This window comes from Micropterus salmoides, unplaced genomic scaffold (genome assembly GCF_014851395.1).
Source record: "Micropterus salmoides isolate LMB-PRFRI ecotype aquatic unplaced genomic scaffold, ASM1485139v1 Ms_hic_scaffold_11, whole genome shotgun sequence".
In the NCBI taxonomy this organism is placed as follows: domain Eukaryota; kingdom Metazoa; phylum Chordata; class Actinopteri; order Centrarchiformes; family Centrarchidae; genus Micropterus; species Micropterus salmoides.
This window is the reverse complement of record NW_024040152.1, coordinates 15,847,124-15,869,186: the sequence shown is the minus strand read 5'-3', so window position 1 is coordinate 15,869,186 and position 22,063 is coordinate 15,847,124. Positions and strand designations below refer to the sequence as shown.

Genomic DNA, 22,063 nt, shown 5'->3' with positions numbered 1-22,063 from the left:
CATCCATAAATCATCATCTGCTATCGGTTCATCGGACATTCAAGGATGTGAGGTTGACGATGGAGGAGTGAAATAATCAGTCCTGCAGAGGAGACGATGACAACAAGGGGTATCACAGCTCTGGATGAGACCGACAGACACATCTTGTTTGGACCACAAGGAGCATGTACGCCCGAGGGACCGTGTATGTCAGGGCACAGGACGCCTGTGGGTCCAGAAATCTTCTTTGTGGTGTCACACCGCATAGAACTCTTTGTGTGACTGCAGCAGGGACGGTGGATGATGGAAAGTTAGATGGGAGGGAAGGAGCTGAGCGTACAGGAGTTCGAAAGAAGGGTGTGAATGGACGGGTGCGGAGCTTTGAGGAGATCCCTCACACAGGAAGGAGCGGCTGGGTCAACTTGGTGAAGTTCTGGAGAGAAGATCGTTTCCGGCAGCTCCACATGCACATGGAGAAGACTTTCAACTCCCTCGGCCCCATCTATAGGTAGCAGGAACATACAGGGATGATGTCGAAATGTTTTAAAAAACAAACATTTAAGAGCAACAAATGAGGTGCATGCTGGGAGTAGTTGATCACCTCAAGTGTGACACTACTGGTAGAATTTGGAGCAAAAGTCATCAAGGTTTTCCAATGTGTTTATGTTGCAGTAGTGCAGATACGTTCACACCATAGCCTTTCTGTGTGTGTGTGTGTGTGTGTGTGTGTGTGTGAAGGGAGCACGTGGGCACCCAAAGCAGTTTGAACATCATGTTGCCGTCTGACGTCGGTGAGCTGTTTCGCTCAGAGGGCCTGCACCCTCGACGGATGACCCTGCAACCCTGGGCAACACACCGAGAGATTCGCCAGCACAGCAAGGGAGTGTTCCTCAAGTCAGTACCACACTGTGTATATGTACGTCTATTATTCATGTCGTGGTGACATACTGTAAATCTGTTTAAGCAGTCACACTGTGGGGACTCACCTCCCTTTTGGGGACAAAATACAAATCTCAACTATGTAAGTCATTACATTTTAGGGTTAAGACTTGGTTTATGGTTAGGATAAGGCATGTAGTAGTTATGATTTAGGTCTCATTGTATGAATGTAGTCACTGTGATGGAAACAATGTGTGTGTGTGTGTGTGTGTGTGTGTATAAGAGCATCACTTGTGCCACCCTCATCTTGTTAATTTTTGGGGGGTTTATTCAATCAGTTGTGGAAAGTATTCAGCTAAACTCCTGTTAGCTTTTACATGCAGAATATTAATGTGGTTGTAGCAAATTATTCTGATAGTTTTCAGCCAGTAAAAACTGGAATTCTGTATTCTACCACTATTCTACCAGTCAGAAATGTTCAAATCTTACATATAATTTATTTAAAAGGGTACTAAACGTCTTTAGTACCACACTTTCATAAAGTCAAAAAGTCAAGTGTCAAAATTGGACCAGAAGAGATATCCTGATTTTTAGTCCCTGATGTAGGTCAAGCTGCTGGAATTCAACTAATAACATAATTTCTTTGGACTCACACTGCCTGTTAAATGCCCACATCTTTCAAATCCCATGCCCCCTTTTTGTAAAGCAGGCTTGATCTCATCAGTTATTAAAAGCCACAAAATACAAGAAAACTGTTTTCAAAGGCTAAGTAGCTCTCACCATGGTGAGTAAACTGGCCTTTATGCGTAAGCTTGGTTGATTTGACCTTTTTTTTGACATTTGAAAATCAATTATTTATTCTCATCATGGTCGACACAAAACAACCACAAAGAGACAAAAGGACCCCAAAGAGGTATAAAACAACTATACAGAGATGCAAAAAGACTACACAGAGACACGAAAGGACAACAAAGTGACCCCAAACAATCACAAAGACACGGAAAACACCTCCACATAAGGTGGTTGTGTTGTCACTTTTCAGTCTGGGTGTCTTGCTTCTATTCAGAAGTGGGCCCATTGTCTCATAATCTATCCATGATCTTATAGATAATGGCTAAGTATTGTAGAAATAACTGAATGAGGAGGTAAAGTTGGGCAGAGGTTAAGCATGCAGAAGAACTTGTTTGTGTGTAGGGCTTGATACTGATAGGGAAGCAGACTTTGACACAGCACCTCTATACTTTATGAATAATTAAGTAAAGGAACAGCATATCTGCTTCAGAAAGGTAGTCAGTTCCTTTGCTTCACAATGACTGAGCAGATTTGATATGGGTCCACTTTAATTTCTCGCCCCAAATCTTCCCTCCACAGGAACGGTGAGGAATGGCGAGCTGACCGTCTACTACTCAACAAGGAGGTGATGATGAGTGCTGCCGTGAAGCGCTTTCTCCCCCTGCTTGATGAGGTGGCGAGGGATTTCTGTGGAATGCTGCGGGCAAGAGCGGAGAGGGAGGGAAGAGGCGATGAGGGGAAACGCAGTCTGACCATGGATCCCAGTCCTGACCTCTTCCGCTTCGCACTTGAAGGTCAGGGGTCATCACCCCCAGTGATTTGTGACCTGTGGTTTCTTTGTAAGATTGCACAGTTGAAGTATACATGAATTCCTGTTTTATTTGCACAGAGGCAACACAATTCTGGCTTTTGATCTCTCTGGGAAAAGGTTGATAAATGTAGAAAGGTGCACAAGGATCGGGGACATCCCACCTCTTAACACCTCACGTCTCCTTTTCATCCAGCAATGAGCAACCTGTGGGACGGGAGTGCCTGGATCAATGCCAGCTGCCTCTTTTGACAGGCTTTCATTAATCCTAAATATCAGCTCTCTGGGTTGCGTCACGAATGCTGACGTAGGCTGTGACAATGTCTCACGTCAGGCAAATTATACAATCTACAGGAACATCTCCCCCTGCGAAGATCTCACTGCTTCTGCTCTGTCCGTTTTAAATTTTAAATGTTCTTACCTCGCATGAAAACCAAACCTCATTTTAACCTGAGGCGTATCTGTCGTTAACATATTATAGATGTAGGAGGTCAAGGAGAACATGCAGCCTTAAAAATAGAAACCCCAACAAAGATGATCAAAGCTCCAGCATTCTTTCACCAGGTCTGCTCCTGTAACGTGTCCGTCTGCGACATGCCACATTCCCATGTGTGAATGCTTATGTAAGTCAGTGTGCTGTACACTTACATGCATCTGTGTGTGTGAGAGAGTGAAGGTGAGGGGAGGGTTAATGACTTTGAGTCGTGCTGGTTTGCTCTTAATGGACCACAGCACACAAAGCCAGGTGTAGGAATAGACTGCCTCTCTATTCCAGTCAGTGATGTGTAGTTAATATGACACAAGCACGTCTGATAGGGGCTGGATGTTTGGTGGAAGAGTGGCAGTTCCTATGAGACAAAATATGCTCAAAATATTCTCACTGTGTGAAGCTGGATTGGAAAAACATAGAATATTTACTTGCACTCACTGACAGAAATGTCTTGTCATGTCATGCTTCACATCTTAAATTTAAAACATGAAAATATGAGTCAGGTTTTATAATCTACTGTCAACCAGTCATCCATCATTTGGTAAAGCTTTTATTAGTACCTTGAAATACACCAGTTATTGCTCACCCTCCTATTAACCCTCCGCCCCCCTGTAGCCAGCTGCCATGTGCTCTACGGGGAGCGTATTGGCCTCTTCTCCTCTTCTCCCTCCTTGGAGTCGCAGAAGTTCATCTGGGCCGTGGAGCGGATGTTGGCAACCACTCCTCCCCTCCTGTACCTGCCCCATCGCCTGCTGCTCCGCATGGGCGCTCCCCTGTGGACCCAGCATGCCAGTGCATGGGACCACATCTTCAGCCATGGTAGGATGAGCTTCAAGCATTCACTGGGCACCTAAATCAGGGAATAGTGGATTGTTTCTTTATCTAACTCAATTCAATGCTCCCATCTTACCTGACTCTGTCACCCTGTCCTGGTCTTCTTCCAGCGGAGGCGAGGATCCAGAAGGGGTACCAGCGCCTGGCATCCTCCCAGGATGGAGCAGCTGGAGGCCAGTACACCGGAGTTCTGGGCCAACTCATGGAAAAAGGGCAGCTATCTTTAGATCTCATCAAAGCCAACATCACTGAGCTGATGGCTGGAGGAGTCGACACGGTGTGTGTGTGTTTTTGTCTTCTTCGGCCTGCGTTTGTATACCTTACCCTAACTGATTCCATGTCACGTCTCATCCCATCCTCTCTGCAGACAGCGGTGCCCCTGCAGTTTGGTCTGTTTGAGCTAGGCCGTAACCCAGAGGTGCAGGAGAGGGTGAGGCAGCAGGTGAGGGCATCATGGGCACAGGCTGGTGGTGATCCTCAGAAAGCCCTGCAGGGGGCGCCATTACTGAAAGGCACAATAAAGGAGATTCTCAGGTAAATAACACTCAAGACACATCCATCTGTGTATGACCTGATTTAAATTTTTTATCAGTGGATGGAGTTTGATCATTATAATTTTCCCATAGAACTTTTAGGACCTCTAATCTAAATGGAAGCATGAAGGTTCCTTCATCCAACTCAAGGTCCTCTTACTAACCTTTCCAGGGCTTAATTTCCATCAGTGGATGGAGTTTACACATTTGTCCTGAAGATCAGCTCAGTAGTAGGTTACCTTTGTCTCATCCAGACAAGAAGTTTTAAAAATGCTATGGATGGAAACATCCATAGACTGAGCTATGGTAAATGTATTGGTCCTTTCTAGTCTTCCGACCACTAAAAGCGCTTTACACTAAATGTCATATTCACCCATTCACACACATTCATACACTGCTGGCAAAGGCTTACGTCCTAAGTGCTTATCAGAAACAGAAACTAACATTCAGACACATTCACACACCAATGGTACACAGGAAGGACACTTTGACATGGAGGAGTGCTGGACTTCCAATTAGTGGGCAACCCACTCTACCTCCTGGGCCACAGCTGCCCCAGAGCTCCCAGAAACAACTGATGAAGATTGTGAGATACGTACTATGTTTCAAAGTTCTAGAAAGAGTGTGTAATTGGACTTTGAGTGTTGTTGTTGTTTTTTCAAACTACTTTTTCCAAAGTCAAGAAAGAACTTTCATGCTTAAAGTAACTTTAGTACACGATGACACTTCAACAAGGCCTGCGATGGACTGGCGACCTGTCCAGGGTGTTCGCCCGATGTCAGCTGCGATTGGCTCCAGCCCCCTGTGACCCTGTACGCAGGATAAGCGGTTGACGATGGATGGATGGATGGACACTTCAACAAGATAGAGACAAAAGCTTGTGCTGCAGTGGTGCAAATTTTCTTGCAAACAAATTTGCAATTGAGCTGATTACTAATTGCTAACACATAGTGAATGAAGGACATTTGGGGCCCCCGAGGATCTGCAAGCGAAACTGCTTGCAATCTCCTTTACCATGAAGCAAAACCTATTTCTGTGCCATGAAAACAGGCTTTAGCTGAGGTGATGGATGTGAAATGAGAAGAAAAAAAAAAGTCTCCTTCAGATCAATGATGTGAGCCGGGGAACAGCTGTCTAAATGTCTGTTTTGCTTCCATCACACGTTTTTCCATCAACAGGTGCACCCCTCAAATATCTGAAATGAGAATTGATTACCCGTAATCTTGAGTTTGTTTTGAGAGTGAGTCAGAAGTCAAAGGTAACATCTAGAAAACTGTTTGTTTGTGTTTTGCGGCAGGTTGTATCCGGTGGGAACAACAGTGCAGCGGTATCCGATCAAAGATATTGTTCTTCAGAATTACCACGTACCTGCTGGGGTGAGTACATACTCATATCTGCACATAAACATATTCAGGTACATTCACCTTACTTCAGTGTGTTTGACCGCCATCAACTCTCCCCTCAGACCATGGTCCAGGTCTGCCTTTACCCCATGGGAAGGAGTGCGAAGGTGTTTGAGGATCCGCAGCGCTTTGACCCCGGCCGGTGGAGCGGCAGCAGAGAGGATGGCCAAAGAGGCGAGGGGGCAGGGTTTCGCTCCCTGGCGTTTGGATTCGGGGCGAGGCAGTGTGTCGGAAGGAGGATCGCTGAGAACGAGATGCAGCTCTTGCTCATGCATGTGAGTGGCAGACGAGAAGGAGGATGAGGATGGAGGTCAGAGAGAAAGGATGCAGTGTAGAAGCTGATGTTAGGTTATAACAGTGGTTCTAAAACCTTTTCTGTCATGCCCCGTTTTAGAAGACAAAAAAGGTTCAAGCCCCTGTCTCCAGCAAAGGTGAACTTTTTTTTATTATCAATTATTAACAACATGGGCAATTGAAAAAACTAACTAACTAAATTATCAGGTTCAAGCCCTTTTTTTTTTATGACACCACATCAATCATATTTATGCAACTTTAGGTCTGATCAGTTTTCATGCAGTGGCCATATGTTTGTGTGAAAAATAATAATTTTCCAAATTAGATTTTATTTTTTGTGTGTTTTTGGATCCAACACGTTGATATGTCAAAGGGAAAATAGTTTTTCAGGTCACATAGATAATGTTCTGAAAAAGAGATACTGAACATTGGCATAGTAAACATGTTTTAATGTGGTATATAAAGGCAAAAGTGTACAGAAATGGCTGAAATAACCCAAGGCTCCAGTACTTTGATGTAAAAATACTCCATTAAAAGTAAATGTCCTGCATTTAAAATCTTACTAAGTAAAAGTATAAAAGAATTATTAAAGTAATAGTAATTGCTTTGATGAAAATAGACCCCTGCGACTCATTACATCATCCTGATGCCTCAGGGCAGATTTTTACTGTTGTAGCTGCTTGAGGTGGAACTCATTTCAAGTTTTTTTGTTTTTTTTTTACAGTTAGTTTGTTTAATCCAGTGGTTAACAAGACGGATCAGATCCCTTCCAAAAAGCCAATTTGTATTCATTTTTAAGACTGTACTGTTTGCTTCTGTTGTGGAATATTGGATAATTGTGCTACCACTGGGGCCCCAAAGAGTCTTGAAGCCATCAGAGAAGTTGAGGGAGGATCTCTTTTAGTGGAACTGCTAACAAGAAAAAGTTTATTTAGTTAATTATTGCTAAGGGGTCACAAGCCAAAAAGACTGGGAACCACTAGCTTAATATTTAACAGTGTGTTGAATAATGTGTTTTTAATGTATCTATTAACATTTCACTCTGAATTCTAGTGGAGTAGGAGTATCAGGTAACATAAAATGGAAATACTCAGGCAAAGCACCAGTAGCCCAAATTGTACTTAAGTAGCCTACAGTGCTTGATTCCTGGTGAGTACAGCATAACTGTGATCCTTCTTAACACCCGCTCTGCTAGTTCTCCTCCACTCTGTCTTCACGCCTCCATCACATCTTATCACACACACCCTGCCTCCCTTCATCCTCCCTTCTCCTCTCTCCTCCCTCTCTGTCTAGATCCTGCTGAGCTTCCATCTCAGCGTGTCGTCCTCAGAGGACATCAAAACCACATGCACCCTCATCCTCCAGCCTGAGACTCCGCCACGGATCACCTTCAGCAAGCTCTGACACAGGAACACACAGAGAACAGAGTCATGCTATCAACATTTAACATGTTTAATGGCACAGTTTGTCTCCTAATCTCCCAAACATCATAGCCAGATTCCTGATTATTCTCTCTGAAGCTTATACTGAGCAACAATTTGCATTCATAACGCTGATGAATAAAGAAGCATTTCCTCCTCCTGTTGTCTTCATTGAGGCAAAAGCAACGGTAACAGCGCTCTCCACTAGATGGCGCAAAAACTCACACCAACCCATTCATTTGCATGTGTCGCACTTGTCCCTCCTCACAATTCAGTCTTCGCCTGCTTCATCCATGCAACAGGTTGGTCACTTTATTTCTAAACATCTAGACTTTACAACCTTACTTCACACTGTGACTTTGTGCTGCGTGTAAGGACTGTGCGCTTATACCAATACCTCTTTCTGTACCCTGCTGTGTTTTTAGTGAGATTGTAAATTTTTCAGCTGTATATATTTCCTGCTGTTTATTTCTGTTGCTCGGCCAGACATCGATTTCCCTTCTTGTTCCTTTTCTCCCCTCGATTGTTTGCAGAGGAGCTCCATAAAAAGACTTAATTTTTCTCCTGAAACAGGCGGCTGACTCACAGGTTAAGTTTTTGATGTTAGAGGCTGAAAGATGAACATTTTAATACTAATGTATTCTATTATTGTTTTATTTGAAGTGTTACAGAGTTGAGTTGCGGATCATGTTGTTGCACTTTGGTCTCCATGCGTAAAACAGACCTTTACTCCAGTCTGGCAGGTAGGCCATGTGCAGTGGTGCGTGCTACACAGAGCAGAGGGCTGCAGGGTAAAAAAAAAAAAAGACAAGAAAAAAGGCAGGGTACATTTTCTCTTGTCAACTCAGGAACAAAGGTCTGTTTGTCCTTTGGCTAACGATTTACACGTCTGTCAGCCCGGGCGTGACTATACATGCAGGAAATACAACTTTGCATCTCCATGCACTCTTAGAAAGACCAGAAACTTTGAGTGAACTGTGTTGAAGACTCATCATCTACATGCGTCACCTCATTTGTCAAAGTCTCATAAGCATTTAACATCTGGATCCTAACCTGTCCACACACCTGTCTCTAGACCCTAGAACTAAATTTAGACCCTGGTCCCTTTGGTTCCTCCAAAAGTTCCTAGTTCCGGGATATAGTTCCTTTGGTCAAAAAGGAACTCACTGCAAGTAGCTTAAGATTTCTGGGAAAAAAATGACTTTTTCAAAGGATCAGAAACTCACATCAAGAACCTCAATCTAAATGTGCATTAAACTCCTTTTGATAATATATCCTACTTTCTAATAAATCATCCTTTCAAAAGGGGTTATAAGCTGTAACAAATGGCTTCTAAATGATTAATAATTTACTTTATAGATAGGTTAAATAATAAACTGCTTTAGGGTTGCCAGGTTGTGGCCGGTGTTTAATCTTCTATATTATGACACTTTCTTTGGCTTTTAGCTCTGTAGTTCATCGCTTGAATTCTTCCAATGGGACTGTTTACCGTAGGGCCTTCTGGAAGCGCTGCAGGCAATCTCATTTTAATAATAATAATAATAATATATATATTCTTTATTTATACAGCAGTTGTCATAACAGAGTTACAAAGTGCTTTACATGGTTGAACATAAATTAAAAAAAATTTCAAGACAGAGACAATTTAAAATTCCACAACAGTGATACAATAAAAATGGACATATAAGACAAGGCAGAAATGAAAGGCTGCACAAAAATTAATAAAATGCTATTTTTGTAAAGGGATGTCTTGAGAAGTGATTTAAAAGATGTCACCATATCTGTAAGCCTCAGGTTCTCAGGGCAGGGAGTACCTGCAAAAGCCTGGTCACATTTGGTCCTGAGCCGGGGTTAAGGAACAGCTAACAGAGGATATGAAACTGCGCTCTGGTTCCTAGGGGAGCAGCAATTCAGCACTGTAGCTGGGAGCAGAACCATGAAGTTCTTCAACAGTGATCAATTCTAAAACTTACAGTTAACCAGTAAAGGGAGGCTAAAACCGGACTGATGTTATTTTGTCTTCTAGTGTTGGTCGAGCATCTGCGTCTTGTACCAGCTGAAGTCAGGAGATTGTTTTTGGGCTTAGCCCTGAATACAAGGATCTGGCAACCCAAACCTTTTTCTTCTTTAGGCTTTTAACATATATTTAAAGCATTTACTAACAATTTATTAACAATTACAAGCAGTAGGGTTGAGAATGATGAGCCTGAACAGTGAAATATTAGTAAAATGAAATATTTTTGAGGGGAACCTCCTGAAAAAGTCCTTTGTTCTCTGTACCCCAGTTTGGGTGACACAATATCAGTTAATTTGGTCATGCTCTTTTGAAAAATTCAGATGTAGAGATATGTGTCAGTAAATCAGTTCAGCTTATATAACTTGGGCTGCAAGTTTTCATTATTAATTACTCTGTTTAATTGTTGTTGTTGATGTCGTTGGTTTTTAACAAATTACAGATAAATTGTTGTCTAAAAAAGAGATAGAAAAAAGTGAAATAGAATGACATTTTCCTAGAGCCCAAGGTGACGTCGTCTTCAAATGTCACGTTTTGTCTAGCCGACAGTCCAAAACCCAAAGTTTTACAACAATATAAAAAAGAGAAAATCCTCACATTTGAGAAGCTTTCATGTGGAAATTACTCAGGGTTAGGATTACATAATCTGCAGCGATACAGCAGAAAGTATCACTTTGTACTGTAGGTCACCCTGATAGTTTAATGTCATCACTGGGCTATTGACATAAAGTTGTTCCATTTTTAGCATCATTTTGGCCCAGTCAGGCTCAGCCACCTACGCTGATTCATCCAAAATCACCAGTCTGTTGCAAGCGGTGGACTCTAAATGGTGTGAGTGGGAGGAGAGATGAAGGGGACAGCAGAGGGGTCAGAGGGTAAAAGTGAAGGAAAGTCACTGAACTAGGCTTGTTCAAGTGACACTGGACTTTGAGAATGACAAGTGCACAACCTGAACACAGGCAAGGATAAAGGCAGAGGAGGAAATTTATACAATAGTGAATAAAATCCACGGAAATAAACCAAGAGAGGAGGAGGAGCTGTGCAGTGGATTTGGATCTTTAAAGAATTTATGTTTTGTCTAAATGGGTAAGTGGACCAATTATTTTCATTTGTATTGTGGCTGCAGAGCAAGTTTTGTACATTATCATGCAACAGCTTCAGCATGATTCATGAATTAATCTGATCACAAAAAAATTACCTTTTAGTGATCAGATTAATCATTAAATTGAACTAGACAAAGGAACTGTGTGCGGTTAAATCAGTGTATGGTAATCTAGTGGCTAATATCGGTGGTTATGCAGCATCAAATTCATATAGTCATATGCATGGCTCAGTTGCCCCTTTTTAACTTATCGGTCCAATGACGTGTCGTTTGCTAGATCTGTTTGATCTTTAGTGCAGGAGGACAAACATGTACTCACTGATCGACCTAGAGTCTGTGCGAGGTTTCAGCCTGTTAAAAGGGAATTTTTCCTTGCCATTGTCATCAAGTGCTTGCTCATGGTGTACATTGTTGGGTAAATAATATTACAAAGAGTTTGGTCTAAACGTGCTCTAGATGAAAGGTGCAATAAAATAACCTCTGTTATGAATTGGCACTATATAAATACATTTTAATTGAATCAAGTGCTCACATGCACTCAGACCTGCTTTCATGCAGAAAGGTGACTCTCTGCAAACAGGTCACACCTGACCTCTCTTATCAGTCATAAATCCAGTTCATTGACTGATGTTTCGCAGCTGTCTCTGACCTAATGTCTGCTTTATTTATAGTCAGCTTTTCAGTAACAGGTACCTGGCTGCTTGTATATATGTGTGTGTGTTTCCATGTGTACGCTCTGGGATGTGTCAGAGGAGGATCTCAGTGGGACACGTAATGATGTGTGCAGCGGTGCGGCAGAACTGGGTCACGAGGAAGTGGAGAGAAAAAGACACGAAGAGAAAGAGAGAGAAAACACTGACAGCTACCAAGTCCACAGGATAGAGGAACTGTGCATGTTCACGTTATCCTGCAAAACCTCCAGCCACCATTTTCATCAGGGAGTTTCCACTGCATGCCTCAAGCTCCTCTGTTTCTGCATGTCCATTCATCACAAAGGGCTTCAATTTATAGCACACATTTAACTTTTATTTTTACACAACACTTATTAAAAGATTGATAACCACGGTCTAAACAGTATGACATGCTCTGCAGAAATAGCAAATTCCTTTTTTCCCATTATAGATTAATAGAAATCTACCATGTCATGTTCCTCCTTTCTTCACCTCGCCCTCCAGTCTTCCTCCCCACCCCTCCCCTCTCTCTCTCTCTTTCATCCTCACCTCTTCACTCCTGTTGTACCGTTAGCAGCGACCTTGTCTGTCAGGCTCTCCTCTCATTCTCCTTACCTCTTGTCTTTACTCTCCCCTCCCCTGCAGTGGCAGAAATTGCAGACTTGACCGGCTGTGACATCCTTTAAAATGGATGCCATTGTACTGGCTCCAAGTATTCAGCACAGGTACCACAATGCTTAGTATGAAGGACACTTCGGCTCCATTTACTGGTTTTTATTGTCAGGTTTTTTGCAGCATTGGTGGTGTCACTGGGATAGGGTGTTGAATGGCATAACATACTGGTGTCATCCCAGTTTGAGTAGAGAAACTGTTTGAGGGTTGTTTGTGGTAGATTCGTTGATTGTAGTTATTAGTAGTTTTTAGAAAATTATCTACACTATCAAATAACTCAACATTTTTATTTTAAAGCTGCTGTAATAAATATTTTATAGTAACAGTGACACACTGTGTATAATTTTAAAGGGGTCGTTCGTAGTGATGATAGCAAAAATAATCGTAATAAAAGTATCTTTCAGCTCATTTTGGTCTCTAAGGAGACCAAACCAGAGCTAGAAGGAGAGTGAATATTGGACTTACATTAACTTTAGTTTTCACACTCTCATCTATTAATTTGTCATTTGGTTGTGGAGAATATGTTCCACTGTGGTTTTCAGGATGTGGCTGAACATGTAGCTCCTAAACTGACATCTCAGTTTTCTTTACTTACCTTTTTCAGTAGAGAGGGAGATCATATTTTATTTAAAATGAGAATATTTTCTTCCTCCAGCTGTCTGAAATACGGCATTTCCTACTGGAAAGAAGAAAACGTACATATTCTATATGTTTCCTCTGCTCTCACTGCACATTCATTTTTATCCCACCTCTTCACTCTTAAAATAAACTAGTGTTGTTGTTCTTGTTCATCATTAACACAGATATAACACACTTTTTTTCTGTTTGAGGCGTTTAGTTCATTTGTATTCACAGGTGGATTTGGCAGGAGACTTTTCATGACAGATTTCACCCCGCTGACAATATTTCTCTGTCGCTACAGCTCGCATCAGGCGCTACTCTGAGGTGATGACACTGCCGGACTCTTTCATCCAGCGCCAGCAGCTGGACGCCAGCATGGCTGACACTTTCCTGGAGCATCTCTGTTTACTGGACATCGACCAGGAGCCAATCACAGCGCGCAACACCAGCATAATCTGCACCATTGGTGAGTGTGACAACCAGCCACAGTCTCAGTTTCAAGTTTGTTTTCTGGCAAATGTTGTTTGTCATCGCTGGCGGTCTGTCAGACAGCCAGCTCCTGGGTGCTGGGTAGCCTTCAGTGTGCTGGCAGGGTTTCATTCTTGGCTGTGGCGCTGTGGAGCTCTCTGTGTTTCTTCATCCCAGAAAAAAGGCAAATAATTAGAAGGAAATACAATATACAAATTGTCTCTTAGTTAATCCAGCGCGTCGACTCTCTAGAAACTGCTTTTGGTTCCTCTCAAAGGCAGGTGTTTCTTTACTGCTCACAGAAGGGCTTCAATGTATCAGGAAAGAGTGAAAAAAAGGCACATCATAATTTTCCAGAATACAAGTTGACATAGGCCTTTTCCATTTGCTTATGTTGTCTTAATGACATGCCAAAAACCTAAGGTATTCAGTTTACTATGACAGTACAGTGGGAAATCGTCACATTTGAGAAGCTGGAATCAGTAATTTTTGTTTATTTTTGCCTGAAATATTATTCAGTTATTCAATACTGTCAATCAATTTCTTATTTCAGCACAGTGAATGTTTTAATGTAAAACGTCCTTTCTCTTATTTCTTTTCCTTTCAGGTCCTGCCTCCCGATCAATCCCCAAACTCCAAGAGATGGTCAAGGCAGGAATGAATATTGCCCGTCTAAATTTCTCTCACGGCTCACATGAAGTATGCAGCAGCACCCGTGTTTCTCTGTGTACCGTCTCACATTTGCAGCACTTGTAAGGACAAGTTTTGGTCTTTCTATCAGTCATGTATTGGTTTTCTGTCTGTCAGCACCACGGTGAAACCATCAAAAACATCCGAGAGGCAGTGGAGACGTTAACTTCTGACCCCTTGTATTATCGGCCGGTTGCCATCGCCTTGGATACGAAGGGTCCAGAGATCCGCACCGGATTAGTGAAAGGGGTAAACATGTTATGCTTCATCTATCAAACTGTCTAAACCTAATCAACCAGTCACATTCAGTCAGGTGTAAGAGATGTTGGAAATATGTCAGCTGCTTTATATCATCATCACTTTTTACAGGTTGTTACCTGCTTTGTTTTTTTTTGCAAAACAACAATTTGTTGTGTCTCTTTCACTTATTTATCATCACCTTACTGTGTTGTTCTCTGTGTTGCTGTTGCATGCCATCTGCTTTGCTGAACAAATAACTCCAAGCTGCTGGAAACCTCTTCATGCCTTGATTAGCTTAGAAAATGCTCCGCATGATGAGCTGCACACAGATTCTTGCTTGTAGTGTGTTCCCGAAAGTCTGTGTAGTAGCTTAATTGGAAAATAAAATACAGTAACAAACACGGGTGTTATAGGATTGTGTGTTAATGTTGTTCTAAAATTGTTTATATTAAATATTATCTATAAATGATATTCTTACCAACTAATTCCAACGTTTTACATAACATGATTGCTGATGCCATTTAATTTCTTGCATGCTTTAGCAGATGATATTTTACATTAACAAGAAGTATGTTGATAACAGGAAGGATAACACACACTCTAAAACAAAAAAAACAACAACTAAAAAACAAGTACACTGAAGCGTCAGCAAATAGACATCAACAAATTATTGGTAGAAAACAGTGGACAATTATAAACCTGTACAGTTGTCTGTCATGTTATCATCATCACTGGCTCTTAAAACCTGTGATGTGAATTACCAGAACTATTAAGCCACAAGCATCATAAAACACACAGGCTTGTTGAAGCTCAGCATTGCATTAAATCAAACACTCACTGGTTTAGACAGCGTGTGGAGCTCAAGCCGATATCAGCCCCGCGCAGGTTGTGTTTTTGCGACAGCAAACCGGTGAAAGATTCTCTCTCAGAACCAGAAAGGCAAACATTTGATCTTTGTTGTTTTTTTGTTTGCGCTCCACAGATAGTGGTATATCAGCATGCTATAGATGATAACATCAAAACTTGGACGGTTGCCACATTGTAATTATCACATTTCATTAAAAATTAATAGCACAGCATTTCTCACAGCATTTCTCACTTTGTTGGTTCATGCTCATGGTAAACAGTCTGCAGGACAGTTTTTATGTCCATGTCTGTGTGTAGACACATTCCTGCAAACACAGTAGCTCAAAACAGTACTTGGAAGAAACTCTCTACTTGCCCCACAGGTTTCACACACAAAGATGATTTCCTCAAAACAACTAGTAGGTAATCAACAACACCTTCCATGCATTTGAAAAGACATAAAAATGCTATTTAATGCTTTACTCAGGATTACTTTCTTTCCGTTTTGTGTGTCTGTACATGTGTGTGTTTGTATAGAAAGTAGAGGAGGAGGTGGAGCTGGAAAAGGGCAGTCATGTCCGAGTGGTGACAGCAGAGAGTGATAAAGACAAGACAGACGGGAACATTATCTGGGTGGACTATCCCAGCCTGCCCAAAGTCATCAAGAAGGGAGGCAAGATCTACATAGATGACGGCCTCATTGGACTCAAAGTACTAGAAACAGGTAATACACTTTTGGTTGCAAAGTTGTTATGTGGCAGCATGCCTGTAATGCTGCTGCTGTACATCTGCATTGAAGTGCTACTTCTTTGCCTCTTATTGTGTTGTTTTATGATATGTATTGTATAGATTTTGCAATATAAGTGCATCAATATATATAATAAAAGAAACAAGAAAGAAAAAAAGATAAATCCACATAAGCATCAAAGCCAGTGTATAAGTACATATATAAATACGTGTTAATTTGGATTCATATGTTGATGTTTTCTGACCTTATGTGAACGAAAAGACACAAATTTGCCCGTTTTCCCAATGGAAATAGGTAAATTTTAAATATCACCTGGTCACAAAAGCGAAGTTTGTGGGGAATAATAACCATTTATACTTTGAGGCAGGCTCCGACTGGGTGGATACGGTGGTAGAGGCTGGTGGGGTGCTGTGCAGTCGTAAAGGCGTTAACCTCCCTGGCTGCGACCTGATCGGCCTGCAGGCGGTCAGCAAGCAAGACGAGGCTGACCTGAGGTTTGGGGTGGCCCAGGGCGTGGACATGGTGTTCGCCAGCTTCATCCGCTCTGCCCAGGATGTCAAAGATGTGCGGCGAGTTCTGGGGGCACCCGGACGAGATATCAAAGTGATCAGCAAGGTGGAAAGCAGGCAAGGGGTTCAGAAGTGAGTCAAGGAAAATACTATAAATAAAACTATTAAGGCACATTTAATAAGCTTCACTGTAGCTGGAGGCAGTGATTTCTTAATGAGGCTGCGACGTGACTTCCAGCGCTCCTGTGGACAGACAGCTGTCAGTGATGGATGGACATATGTCAGCTCTGGATTTTACACATAATAAGCGATCCATGTGGCTGTCTGTGTGAGCTGACACTTAATAGATAGAATTTATGTAGTAGCTCTCTTGTGTCCATTACTTATCTCTCGGTTTCTCTTACTGCTCAATATGTTTTCAGGATCCAGAAGCAAGTGAGCAAAATCCTGTTTTCACAGGTCAAGACCTGAATAATTCTCTGCTTCCTCGTCCCTGCTCACTCCTCCTCTTGTGCTCTTTTCCAACTCCCTCTTTTTTATCCCAAACTCTCAATCCTTTGCCTCCGAACCCCCCACTCCCTAATCTCTCTGTCAGTTTTGAGGAGATCCTGGCTGAGAGTGACGGCGTGATGGTTGCCAGGGGCGACCTCGGGATTGAGATCCCGGCGGAGAAAGTCTTCATCGCCCAGAAGATGATGATTGGACGTTGCAACTCTGCTGGCAAGCCTGTCATCTGTGCCACACAGGTCAGGGACGAGCACATACACAAACACACACACAGCACAGCATGCAGAAATGATCAAAAATGCAGATTTAGACGCTAACCACAGTGTTATCCAATCAAATGTCAAATGGGTCCAAGTAAACTAACATTAACAGCAACACATTAACCCCGCACTCCTACATAATGTACTGCACAAACACACAATTTCTTGTCCAATAAATTTATTCTCAGAAACACACACACACACATACTCTCTTTCACACCCCTCTCCCATTACACACACACACACACATGCACGCACACTCCTGCAGCCATGTTGAGTCACAGTGCTATGTCTTGTTTATGCTACAGCTCCTGACTCAGAATGACAGCGTTATAGCAGGTTTGCTACTCGAGACCCGAGCCCACAACCAACTCCCACACACATTCACTAATCTGCATAAGCAGCAGCTTCTTAACTACTAGGCTACAAAAATGCAGCCTCTCAGGCAATGCTGTGAGCTATCTTCTTTCCCAACTGTCTGGCGCGCTTATTGACTCATAATACTGGGTCCCAGGCATGCCAATAATGATCTCGCCTGCTGACTAAATTATCTCTCATTTCTTCCCCCCCACTGCTGTCCATCCATCCACAAAGCCATTAGCTACCTCTCTTCATTCTCTCCCTAAAACCTTTTGTCTGACATTAGTTTCTCATCTAGGACAAAAGTGGATGTATTCAGTGGTTTGTTTGTATGGATTAATTGATCGAATCCCTTTGCAGTGCCCTAATTATGACATTTTGGTTGTGGTTAAAAGACCAATGTGAAGCTAATGTATTGTGTGTGTATGTGTGTTTGCAGATGCTGGAGAGCATGGTGGCCCACACACGGCCAACCAGAGCGGAGAGCAGTGATGTCGCCAACGCTGTGCTGGATGGAGCCGATTGTGTAATGTTATCTGGGGAGACCGCCAAGGGACTGTTTCCTGTGGAGGCAGTCGCAATGATGCACTCGGTGTGTGTTTCTGTGTGTGCAAGATGTCCACTCTATTACATCTGACTTGGAGTCCTCTGATAACCCTCTACCCCTCTGTCTCCCCCACACCCTCACTCCTCTCTGGCGCTCAGATCTGCAGGGAGGCAGAGGCAGCCATTTTCCACCAACAGCTGTTTGAAGAGTTGCGTCGCCTCACTCCTCTCTCCTCTGACCCCACAGAGGTCACAGCCATTGGAGCTGTAGAGTCCTCCTTCAAATGCTGTGCTGGAGCCATCATTGTCCTCACCACCAGTGGCAAGTGTGTACACCAAACCTATTACCACAAACAAATATATGGTATTGTTAAAGGAATAGATTTGCTTTCTTGCTGAGAGTTAGACATGAAGATCAATACAACTCTCATATCTGTACAGTAGGCTATATATGTAGCTACAGCCAGCAGCAGCCTGTAAGCTTAGCTTAGCACAAAGACCGTCTGTGCAAAAACAGTCTGTCCAAAGGTAACAAAATCCACCTACCAGCATCTCTAAATCTCAGTAATTAACACATTGTATCTTGTCATTAGTACAAAAAGTGTATAAATGACCTTCGGACAGAGCCAGGCTAGCCGTTTCCACCTGTTTACAGTCATTGTGCTAGCTAACCGGCTGCTGGCTGTAGCTGTAGCTTTTATACTTACCGTACAAACATCGTTCTTCTTATTTAACTCTTGGGAATAAGCGTATCTCATAAAATGTCAAACTATTCCTTTAAGGTTAGGAAATGATTGTGATTACTTAAAATAAAAAGGTCAATGTGAGGTCTGCAGCAGGATGCAAACTCCAGTCTCCTGCACGGAATTCAATCTACATGCCCATTCACACCTTAACCTTCCACGTCTATACATATAGGGGACACCACTTCCTGCATTACCACTGAATGGTGGCATTGGACACAAATCATGAAGAGTCATCCAATATGAACATAATTTGTAATAGGACACTGGGATGCATACACATACTGGACGCATTTGTGGAATTGTTAGACCTGAGTAATCACTCACGGTTCTTGAGTTTCTCTTCCTCCCTGGACAGACACACAAGCTCTTTTAAGGCTGGAGCGACAGTTGTTATTTATTTATCCCAGAGCAAAGCTACAGATTAAATATTGCCATACTGTTCCCTGATTTCGCATCCTTTTACTACAATGTTTATGGTGTGTCCCGTTATGTTTTTGTCTATTTTGAATTTTCTGACTGCTTGCTGTGTAAATTAACTACCTGGCAAAATAACAGTTTCTGTTCTCTGCACAAATGCACACACACACACATACTTGAGATATGCTACACATATATACAGTAAATGTGTATTTTAAATGAGCACATATCTATATACACACATAGGCATAACATAGGGTGACAAATTGAAGGGGGGAAAAAGGCCAAACAGACACAGTTGACCTTGATTTTGGATCAAGATGGCAAGGAGACAAGACTAAGTGTCTGCAACGATGCTATCAGCTCTGTGAGGCCAGCAGTGCTTTGAGCTAAGTGCTAGTGTAGGCATGCTGATATACTCACAATGACAAAGCTAACATGCTGATTTTTAACAGGTACAAAGGTTACCATGTTGAACATCTTAGTTCAGCATGTTGGCGTAGAGTGTTGGGAAGGATTCTTTGGAAATGTAGGTCACCGATTACAAGTTACCCTATTTATAATGTAATAGTAGTAACTATATCAATTACTTGAGAACCAATCAAAAGGATCAGAATAGAAAATCATAAGTAACTCTAATTTAATTACACATTTTTTCCTAGTAACTGTAACAGATTACAGTTACATTTATTTTGTAATTAAATTACGTAACTAAATTACATGTAACTAGTTACTCCCCAACACTTTCTAATATTTGCTAATTAGCACAAAAAGCACAGTTGAGGCTGATTGCAATTTATTCTGAGGGAAGCATGAATGCCTGTACCAAATTTCATGGCAATCCATCCAAAAGTTGTGGAGACATTTTACTCAAAGTTAAATGTCTAACTCATGGTGGCGCTAGAGGAAAGTCAGAGTTTCACCAAAGTCAAATAAAACAACACTTTACTAAGACACTTTATGTTGCTTTTTCCATTAATTTGGCACCTAACTGTACCTTCTCGCCTCTTCAGGGCAGCACATCTCCTGTCTAGGTACCGCCCTCGATGTCCTATTATTGCCATCACCAGAAGCCCTCAGGTACAGTCTGCTGAACCAGCAGCACATTTGTCTTGTCTGAAATGCAGCTAATTAGTTGATTTGTCACTTTTAAAAACTGCACAATGTGTGATACAGTCAGTATTTACTCTCACTGCTATCAGAGGTTAAAGGACAGGGTCAGATTCAGAGTAACACATCTGGAATTGGGGTGGACACTGCGGATGGTCAGATTGAATGTTGTCTGTCCAAACCTTTATTTTAACAGTAGAAACTCTCTTAGAGCAAGTTCTCTTTTGCAGGAGTGTCCTGTTGACAGTGATATACAAATAATATGTTTGAACTAGTCATGTGATAAAAACATTTCCAGCAAGAATATAAAAAAGAAAAAACAATAAAACAAAAATGATAATGGATACAAGAGACAAATAATTACAGAGACAAAGTTATCAATTGTAACACCAACTGCTGAAAGTGTTTCAGTAATAGATTTGATAGAAGAGGATTAAAATAGGCATTTTGGGCCCACTTTTGTCCAAAACATTATATTTCCATAAATACACACATTTTTAACACTGCTGGGAATCAGAAGCCTACTCACACATGAATTTTAGTTATAAGGTATGTCTTTTCCTGAGGGTGAAACTAGAGGAAAGGCCACGGGGGCATGAAGATCAGACAGGTGTTTCCCCTTTGCAATATGTATGTGTTTAACAGCATTCTGCCCATTACAGCGTATTCAAATGTAACATTTGGGCCTGATAGTGAAAGCTCATAAAGCTTTCAGGATGGAGTGGGTTAGTCCTCTGGGAAGCATGAATGTATTTATTTATTGTATACAAGTGGAAACTTTGGCCTGCTGGTGGTGCTTGAGGAAGGGGATCAGACCAGATAATATTGTTATTCTGAATATGTCTGGCCTTGAGATTTTGAGACAATCTTGTCACGGGCCAAAATTTCAGTGGCATAGATCAGTGGGTCCCAACCTAGGGTATTTAGATTTTTCTTTACATTTTTCTTAAATGTTTGCTGTTCTTGTGAAATACTGGATACTTACATTTCTTTACGTCTCTAAAAATCCTTGAAACAATCTAAGATGGGAAATCATTGTTTGTTTTGACCATTCATAACCTTTGAAGCATCATCACATACTGGAAACCGCTGCAATAAATAGGTCCCTGGGTCATTGTGGGCTGACAGACATTCATCACCATATAGGCCCAACAATAAGCAGTTTAAAAATCAAATAACAATAAAGATTCATTCTAATGTAACAAAACCCCGAAAGTAACGCTGAGCCTTCACAGTCGCTGTCGTCTCCCTCAGGTGGCCCGTCAGTCTCAGCTGTTAAGAGGAGTGTTTCCTGTCCTCTTCCACCCGCTGCCTGCTCCTGTCTGGGCTGATGATGTAGACAACAGGGTCAACTTTGGCATGGATATAGGTCAGTGTGTGTGTGTGTGTGTGTGTGTGTGTGTGTGTGCATGTGAGCTGTTTGGATGCCTCCATTAGCCTGCTTATTTGAATGCTATGATACTCTCTTACTCACACACCCTCTCCTGTGTATCTCTCCATCCATCTCCTCAGGAAAAGCAAGAGGATTCTTCAAGTCAGGCGACATGGTGATTGTTGTGACAGGCTGGATCCCAGGGTCGGGTCACACTAACATTATGAGGGCAGTCACGGTCCCGTAACAACCCTACCTTACTTGACTGAGAGCCAGTGTTAAAGCCTCTTTAACGCAGATATAATGTATAAATGTGATGAAAACCTGAGAACCTTTAATAAAATCAAAACCACTGTCACTGATAGATTAACAAAAGCATTTTTGACAGCAGCATCATTGTTATTTAAACTCAAGGTTATGGTAAGGAAACACTTGTAATTGGTCTCACAAATGTTGAATTTGTGTTGAACATGCCTTGAAAGCTGAAATACTCCCTCCAAATAAAACTTGAATCATTAACTTGAACAGTCTCTGTTCAGTCTCTTCTTTTCATCTCTGTTATTTGTGTTTATTTAAAAATTTTAATTTTAAATTTTAAAAATTAAAAAATTAAAAACAAATAATGTCTCTGTGCATGCCATTTTTGAAGCATATCTTATTGGTAGCCTTTATAGAATTGGAGATACCGCTTTCATTCCTGTCCATAGTCCTGAGCTTATCTCTGTGATGGT

General features: G+C 41.8%; 2 protein-coding genes across 6 annotated transcripts; both read left to right on the top strand.

The window, feature by feature from the left end:
* Nucleotides 1-97: 97 nt before the first annotated feature.
* Nucleotides 98-7,589, top strand: LOC119897544 (cytochrome P450 11B, mitochondrial). 2 transcript variants are annotated; one of them, XM_038711321.1, is made up of 9 exons: nucleotides 101-487; nucleotides 718-873; nucleotides 2,230-2,444; nucleotides 3,564-3,767; nucleotides 3,893-4,059; nucleotides 4,150-4,316; nucleotides 5,613-5,691; nucleotides 5,781-5,993; nucleotides 7,306-7,589. In XM_038711321.1, the coding sequence occupies exons 1-9, from the start codon at nucleotides 165-167 to the stop codon at nucleotides 7,414-7,416; spliced, it is 1,635 nt and encodes a 544-aa protein (XP_038567249.1). In that variant the 5' UTR covers nucleotides 101-164; the 3' UTR covers nucleotides 7,417-7,589. The 2 variants fall into 2 exon arrangements, with proteins under 2 accessions (XP_038567248.1, XP_038567249.1); XM_038711320.1 differs by having other exon boundaries at nucleotides 98-487; nucleotides 3,893-4,316.
* Nucleotides 7,590-7,626: 37 nt separating this feature from the next.
* On the top strand, nucleotides 7,627-21,857 carry pklr (pyruvate kinase L/R). 4 transcript variants are annotated; one of them, XM_038711318.1, is made up of 14 exons: nucleotides 9,607-10,533; nucleotides 11,300-11,945; nucleotides 12,815-12,979; nucleotides 13,589-13,680; nucleotides 13,789-13,920; nucleotides 15,141-15,176; nucleotides 15,295-15,481; nucleotides 15,873-16,146; nucleotides 16,610-16,760; nucleotides 17,581-17,733; nucleotides 17,847-18,013; nucleotides 19,864-19,930; nucleotides 21,215-21,329; nucleotides 21,473-21,857. In XM_038711318.1, the coding sequence occupies exons 2-14, from the start codon at nucleotides 11,912-11,914 to the stop codon at nucleotides 21,577-21,579; spliced, it is 1,680 nt and encodes a 559-aa protein (XP_038567246.1). In that variant the 5' UTR covers nucleotides 9,607-10,533; nucleotides 11,300-11,911; the 3' UTR covers nucleotides 21,580-21,857. The 4 variants fall into 4 exon arrangements, with proteins under 4 accessions (XP_038567245.1, XP_038567244.1, XP_038567246.1 ...); XM_038711316.1 differs by lacking the exons at nucleotides 9,607-10,533; nucleotides 11,300-11,945 and adding an exon at nucleotides 7,639-7,735; XM_038711319.1 differs by lacking the exon at nucleotides 11,300-11,945 and having other exon boundaries at nucleotides 9,787-10,533.
* Nucleotides 21,858-22,063: the final 206 nt, after the last annotated feature.

Coding starts and splice junctions, on each gene's coding strand:
- LOC119897544 (XM_038711320.1), top strand. CDS start 165: ATGTACGCCCGAGGGACCGTGTATGTCAGGGCACAGGACGCCTGTGGG. Junction 2,445..3,563: donor CTTCCGCTTCGCACTTGAAG/GTCAGGGGTCAT, acceptor GCCCCCCTGTAG/CCAGCTGCCATGTGCTCTAC. Junction 5,994..7,305: donor TGCAGCTCTTGCTCATGCAT/GTGAGTGGCAGA, acceptor CTCTCTGTCTAG/ATCCTGCTGAGCTTCCATCT.
- pklr (XM_038711316.1), top strand. CDS start 7,642: ATGGCGCAAAAACTCACACCAACCCATTCATTTGCATGTGTCGCACTT. Junction 7,736..12,814: donor CTGCTTCATCCATGCAACAG/GTTGGTCACTTT, acceptor CTGTCGCTACAG/CTCGCATCAGGCGCTACTCT. Junction 15,482..15,872: donor ACTCAAAGTACTAGAAACAG/GTAATACACTTT, acceptor ACTTTGAGGCAG/GCTCCGACTGGGTGGATACG.